The following is a 6782-nucleotide window of genomic DNA, read 5'->3' on the forward strand; positions in this document are numbered from 1 at the left end:
TCAGGGCGCGCGGGTGTCGGGGGGCCAGGTCCAGGGCCGGACGCAGCCAGCCATTCAGGAAGGCAGCGCTGGAGAGCGGGAGGCAGCCGGCGAGGAAGATCACACACTTTGCTCTTTTTGTTGTGCCGGTGGCGCCGGGCTCTAGCTGCCTTCTTCTTTCGGGAGGTGACGGAAGGGGGAAAAAAATACGGGATAATTCACGCCGGCGACGAATTCACAGCGAAATAGAAAAAATAAAAATCAGAAGAAAATAATTGCCAAAAAAAGGAAAAAGGAAAAGCGAGAGAGACATCCAAAGTAGGTCGAATAAATAATCCTCTTCTTTTCCTCTTTCTTGCTCCTTCTTCTGCTTCTTCTGCTATAACACACAGAGCTAGTTAAAAAAACCCTGGAGATCGCCCAAAAATGTTCTTTTTTTAGTATTTTAAATAAGTGCTCTTCAGCCGGGAACCAACACCCTCCCTCCAAAAAAAATCATATATGTATAAAATAACGATAAGAAGAATACGAAGGGGGTGCCTCCTCCTCCTCCTCCTCCTCCTTTTTTTTTCTTTAAGTTTAGCCCTCTCTCTTCTGCAGGAATGGAGTAAAAGAGACGAGGAGGGAGAAAAAGGAGAGAAAGAAGGAGAAGAAGGGGAAAACAACTAGTAGAATATGTAAGAAAAGAGAAAGGAGAGAGAAGAGAGGTTCAGAGAAGAGAGGAGAGAGAAGAGAGGAGGGAGAGAGAGGGGGGAGAAAGAGAGGAGAGAGAGAGAGAGACAGAGAGAGAGAGAGAGAGAAGAGAAGAGAGAGAGAGAGACCCAAAAATTGAATGCGTTTAAACGGGAGGACTCGCAGAGCAATGTTTCCGAAAGGGGGATCTGCGCGAATGTCTGTATATAGTGAACTTTGACACTACTATTGAAACTGACACGTTTCTATGGAGATCGCTGCCTTATATGGAGCTCGTGTCAAGGAGCCAAGAGAAGGGCTGCTGGCAACTGATAATCAAAGGCGACTGACTGGTCAGAGCCCTGAATCGGGGGGAGAGAAAATGGGAGGCTAAGGTTAGCCAAGCCTCCTGCACGCCATTGGTTGGAGAGCCCCTCCCCCCTCCTCTTCTGCTTTCTTTCTTTTTTTCCCCCCTCCCTCTTAGCTACCTACAGACTGGGATGGTGTGGGGAGGAGGAGAGAAAGTGAGGGAGGGGGGTGTGTTTCTGACAAGCGCAATTTACATTGAGATCGCCCTGCGCTGCTATTTACTCTGAGACCTGATTAGTATGGGTCGTCTATGGTCACACACACACACACACACTTACGCATACACCCCAGAGGGGGAAGGGATGACGAGGGGGGGAGAACGCCTAGCGATGGGCAAAAGGAGAATTAGAAGGAAATTATTTTGATTTCTTCTGAAAAGTTTTTAAAATTAGATTTTATGAGCGTGAAGAGAGTGTCATTTAAAATGTTTAGAAAAAATTTTAACGGGAATGAAACCCCCACCATTTTAATGATTCGTGAAATATACTGGATTTGGATTGTTTTCTTCTCTCACATATAAGCACAATCCAAGTCTGGATTCTGCTCATTTTATATCCTTGTTATAAACAAGGTAGGATCTCCCTATTTTTTGATCCAAAGTATACCTGGGTTTAAAAGGTTTAATGACGACAAAGCACACTCCTGGAATTTGCAGCTATTGCCACAAATTCGATCGGAATCAAGGGTTCCTATTTATCCCAAAGACGATTTTAAAAATAAACTTTCCAATCAATCCAGTTTTTCCTTCTTCTTCTTCTTCTTCTTCTTTTTTTTTTTTTTTAAATTACCTGGCTGTTCCAAACTCCAACAATGCTTCAATAATTATTAATAAAACAGTAGTAAGTCCCCATATTGTTGCGGGGTGGGGGGAGATTAGTGTGGCCAAATCAGTCCCGGGAAAAGAGCAAACAAACGAGAAGATGGAGAGGAGGGGAGGCGGAGAGGGAGAGAGAAAAGGGGGAGGGGGAGGGAGAGAGAGGAGACGAAAGGAGAGAGAGAGAGAGAGAGAGCGAGACATTGAGAGAGGAGAGAGAGAGAGGGGAGAGAGAGAAGAGAGGAGAGAGGGAATGAGAGGGGGGAGAGAGAGAGAGAGAGAGAGAGAGAGAGAGAGAGAGAGAGAGAAGAGAAGAGAAGAGAGAGAGGAGAGAGAGGAGAGAGAGAGAAAGAGAGACCGAGACCCCGATTCCCGAAGGTGATTGGTCGCGGGAGGAGGGGCAGGCGGGAGGAGCGGGTCCCGCGGCGGGGCTTGCAAGAATCGCTGGCTCCGGCTGCCACCTAGCGGACGGGAGCCGCTCCCGGGCGGCACACAGCCGAGTCCCTCCTCCCCTCCCCGCAGGCAGCCTGTGCCTTTTCTCCAAACGAAGACAGCACTTTGAAAATTCTTTCAATGGATTTTTTTTTCCTTGAAAGATCGTACTGGGGGAAAATGATACTTCTATTAGTTACATATTCTCCAATCGCATACTCGCACCCCCCTCGTTTTGAGATCGCTCCCCTAGGCAGGCTCAGGCGGGCGCGGAGCGGCGCGGAGTGACAAAGCCGCCGCTGCCGCCGCCGGGGGTGGGAGCAGCGCTCGCCCGCCCGCCCCTCGATTCGCGAGGGCGTAAAAGTTTGTCTCAGCTCGAGCATTCCTAGCGCCAACATGCCCTCAGGTAAAGGTGGAAGTAAATGGCCACGCTGCATTGACAGAGGTAGGGTTTGTTTTTTAATACTCGTTCTCACTTTAAGTCTCACCAGGGAGGGGTTTGGGAAGCACTGCGTGTTTGGGGGACGTTTTGCGCTTCCCGGTCTCTCCAGCCTACAAGTCGGGAGTCGGCGACCGCTTAGTGACGAGCGATGATTTTAAAGAGCAGAATAAAAGGCTTTCCCGTGTCTGCCCCACAGCCCCTCCAGCTCGAATAATGGAGAACTGTCAATGCACTCCGCGAGCGGTGGCCCATTGTACGCAGCTGATGGCGAGGAGGCGACTGGGGGTGGCAGGGGCTCCTTGCCCTCGCCCTTATGCCCAAATAAACGCGCAAACGCGCTTCCATCTTCTGGTCAGTTAAAAGGTGAAACGAACACGATTAAAGTAGACCAAAAGCAAAGAAAGAAAAGAAAATCTTTCTACGTACAGATTCTAAATCGTACTCCCCATACAGTCAGAGGCAGGCAGTCGAGGGCTGAGGCAGCAGGCGGAGAGAGGGAGATAGGGTGAGGGAAGGAGAACGCGGAGAGAGACGGAGGGAGTGGGAGACGAGCAACAGCGAGCGCCAGGGCACCGCAGGCACACTGGATGCCAGGTCCGCGGGCCCAGCCGCGCTCGGACCCTGGACCGTGCGTCGTGGGCACCAGAAACGAGACTCGGCCAAATCCTGCCTCACCAGGCAAGTAACGCAATGGTTATCGTTTCTCTTCAACTTGGGGTTGGTAACGGGCAGGGCCGGAAGGCAGTCTTGGCTCGCACGGCCTCCGCAGGCCGAGAGCAGAGTCTAGGCAGCCAGGGCGGGACGAGGAGAACTTTCCGCGGAGCCTGCTCGGGAGTTGCCCTCGCTCGGCCTCTGCCTCGCCGTGGCGCGAAGGCGAGGATCGCGGCCGCCGCGCCTCCTTGGAGGGGAGGATCGTACCAGGCGAGCAGCGATCCACATTCAAAACAAGCTGCCCCCACCCCCACCCGCTATTCCCTCTCTCTCCCACGGCGGGAAACGGATGCCTGGGCTGGGGACGGGGACCCGCCCGTTTAACACCGGCCGGGCTGTTCCTACTGGTGCCGAGCGCAACCCGCGGTGGAGCCGGCTGCGGAGTCCGGCCCGGCTGGCCCTTGTGCCCGCGCCTTGCCTGGTTGCGACCAGAACCTGGCGAGCTTGCCTGCAGCCGTCCACCTGCGGGCGCCGTTTGTAACGCCATCCCCTAATGTAACGCGATCGATGGCTGCCTGTCTGATGTGGGCGATAGTGTCAGCGGATTAAAAGGGACATCAAGCTGCTCTCCCGAGCAGACAACCTGCGGCGGCGGCGAGAGAGCACCGGGATTCGCAGCCTAGCAGCAGAACCAGACTCCCTGCGCTGCTACCAGCCGACTGGGGGCGGGGAGGGGGTCGCCTCCCAGGGGTGGGGACAGAGCGGGTGTGTTGAAAGGAAGAGGCTCAATTAAAACCAACAAGAGCGCTTTCCTCAGTGCCGGGCAGGGGCGTGCGTTTGCGTCAGAGTGCGCGCGGGGGGCGGGGGCAGCAGACGCTAGGGACCGCACCAGGAGGCTGGGGGGGCTCGGGAGCGAGGCGGTCTTGCCTAGCTGTGCTGGCCCGGGGTCAGGCCCTGTAGGCGAGGGCCAAGGCGAGACAAGATGACAGCTGAACCTGCCCGGGAGCAGCGGCGCCCACCCATCCTTACTGTGGACTCTCAGTGCCCCCACTGAGCTTTCAAACTTGAAAGAGGCCCCTGGGACCCGGCGTGACCCTGGGGGTGGGGAGAAGTTGGGCCGGCGAGGCCTCAGGCGAAGCCGCAGGCTCCTCCGGAAGGAAGGGGGAGGGTGCAGTCCCCTGTCCTAGTCCCAGGGGTGGGAGTGGGAAGCTGTTGGTGGTGATGCCCGGAGCAGCGGAAGCCCGCGGCTTTTCGGAGGAGGGGAGCGGCTCGCACTCCTACGGGGCATCCGTGCCAACTTTCTGTCACAAGAGGGGGCGGGGAGAAACCAAGCCTTTTCGAGGAGGGCGCTGTCCCCCTCTGGAACTCGTCCGGCCTGAGCGGCACTTAGAGCTGTTTCTCTTCGGAAGCCTGTGCTCCCCTGCCGCGGTGGCACACCCACAGGGCGCCCCACTTGTGCTCATAGCCCTGCCTCCAGCAAAAATGTCTTCCCCAGAGGCACTGAGAGGTCAGCTCAGTTCCTGGGAAGCCCTTTCTTTCTATCTTCAAGGTTCTCGTTTGATACTGGTCCCACTTGGCACACTTGTCCTGGGCCTAATGCGACCCACACTCAACCAGGAAATAATATCATCTTTTGTTGTGGGGTAGGATACCTAACAGAAAACTGATCACAGTTTTCGAGAGTACTTAGATCCCCCAATTGGGAAATCCTACATACTTGTCCAGGCACGCTCAGCTGCAGGGGCAGAAAACGCAGTTTCAGTGCTCACTTTTATTTCACCCACCCACTCTTCTTCAGATCTTCCTCCCTTCTAGGCCCGGCCCTTCACCTCGGAACCTTAAACTAAGTCTGGACGTGGTTCTTGGACTCAGACCGCTGTGGCTTTTGCCTCAGCATCCTACCTGAGGCCTCCAGCCAGGCCCACCGGGGCTCAGCCCTCTCCAGGCTCTCTCTCTAGGTTTGGCGGGTCTGGGAACTCTAAGGGCCTCACCGGGGCCTGGGCTCCCGGGAGCCTCCCTTCCTTCCTCTGCCTTCCTGTTCCCCACAGACCTGTTCAGTGCACACTAGATCTTTAGTGTAGTTCCCCCAAAAGGCAATGAGAAGGTACCGCTCTGCTTGGGGAAAGGAATTAGACTGTAAGCCTATAGTACCCTTTGCGGGCTGCTAGCATCAAGCTCAGCGTTAATCACGTTTTAAAAGACATACCAGACAAAGGTTGATCTCTCCCAGCTCGCCACCCAGTAAATTGTTGTGATCTGGTGAGAGAGGAAGAGAAGCACAGATCGGTTTGGCTGCACATTCAGGGATGACTTGCGTTCCAGACCCTAGAGTCCGGATCTAAGCGGACTGTCTAGCCTGTTAAGGTACTCCCTCCCTCCATATCTTTCTTTACGAGGCTGAACCGTTTTCACTAATTCTATAGGTTTTTTTGATATTGATATCTTAGTCTCCCGAAAGTCATTCATTTTGGCTTTTTGGTAAGTCACACTGAACAAAAGTGACCTTGTAAAAACATTTTCCAAATCTAGTTCAAGAGCCATGGGACCCTACAAATGATCAGATATGTGTAGGAAATTCTCTTTTTTACCTCTTCCCTACCTCAAAATCGTTAAAAATGGTATTATTCTGTTTAGCAAGACCACAGAACAGAACTAAGCCCGTTTTATCGAGCCCATCTGGAGAGATGAACATGCCTGCAATCATTGAGAAAAAGGTCAGTGCCTCTGATCTTGCTGCAGACCTTTCCCAAAGAGCTTATTTGAAAGGTGCCGAATCAATTAGTCTCCCCTGGCATGAGATTAAAGCCAGGAAGGACATAGTTGAAGATGTATTTAAAATGGTCTCGCACAGATCTTTTGGAAGAAAGGGTGGAGAGAGGCGCAGGAATGCCCATCTAATATTTTGTGATTACTAAAACACAAAACCAAAACAAACAAACTAAACCCCAGCCTATCTCAGAAATCTTTACCCCCAGGACTGAACCCAGCCTATATTGTGGCTGCCCAGTTGTAAAAAGTCCTGCCTTTATCAACAAAAAACCAGGTGGACAGGCCAAGTTAGGAGTCAGGCTTCTGCTGGACTGCCTACCCTTAGCCTGTACATGTAGTCAAACCGTGAACCCAACAGACTCCAGTGTTTACTATCGCTCTGGTAGCCCAGGCATTTCTTCTTTGTCACCTTTGGGTTGAAATGCTCAGAGTTAAGTGCTATACCTTAGTTTAGTTTTCTATCTCAAACCGGTCATTTAAAGCACGTGTTTTGAAAAAGAGAGATAAGGGAAGCACTTCCCCTTTTGGCCTAGGCCCCCAGTTAGAGGGCCCAGGAGAAGCAGCAGGAGGAAGGATGGCAGGAGAGCAAGCACTGACCTTTGGATGCAAATCAAGCCTTTTTAGAGGAGGAAAAGTGACAATCATTCTCAGCAC

The 6782-nt window shown here is 52.8% G+C and overlaps 1 protein-coding gene across 1 annotated transcript in view; it reads right to left on the reverse strand.

The window, feature by feature from the left end:
- NR2F1 (nuclear receptor subfamily 2, group F, member 1) overlaps positions 1–3906 on the reverse strand; it is a 14475-nt gene extending 10569 nt beyond the window's left edge. The window contains exons 1-2 of the mRNA XM_011989455.1: positions 3435–3906; positions 2992–3018 (exon numbers count right to left, since the gene is read on the reverse strand). Coding sequence (XP_011844845.1) covers positions 2992–3018; positions 3435–3906 — 499 coding nt within the window. The remainder of the gene's footprint in view (positions 1–2991; positions 3019–3434) is intronic.
- Between the last annotated feature and the right edge of the window lie 2876 nt (positions 3907–6782).

Source organism: Mandrillus leucophaeus, unplaced genomic scaffold, assembly GCF_000951045.1.
Source record: "Mandrillus leucophaeus isolate KB7577 unplaced genomic scaffold, Mleu.le_1.0 Scaffold353, whole genome shotgun sequence".
Taxonomy (NCBI): domain Eukaryota; kingdom Metazoa; phylum Chordata; class Mammalia; order Primates; family Cercopithecidae; genus Mandrillus; species Mandrillus leucophaeus.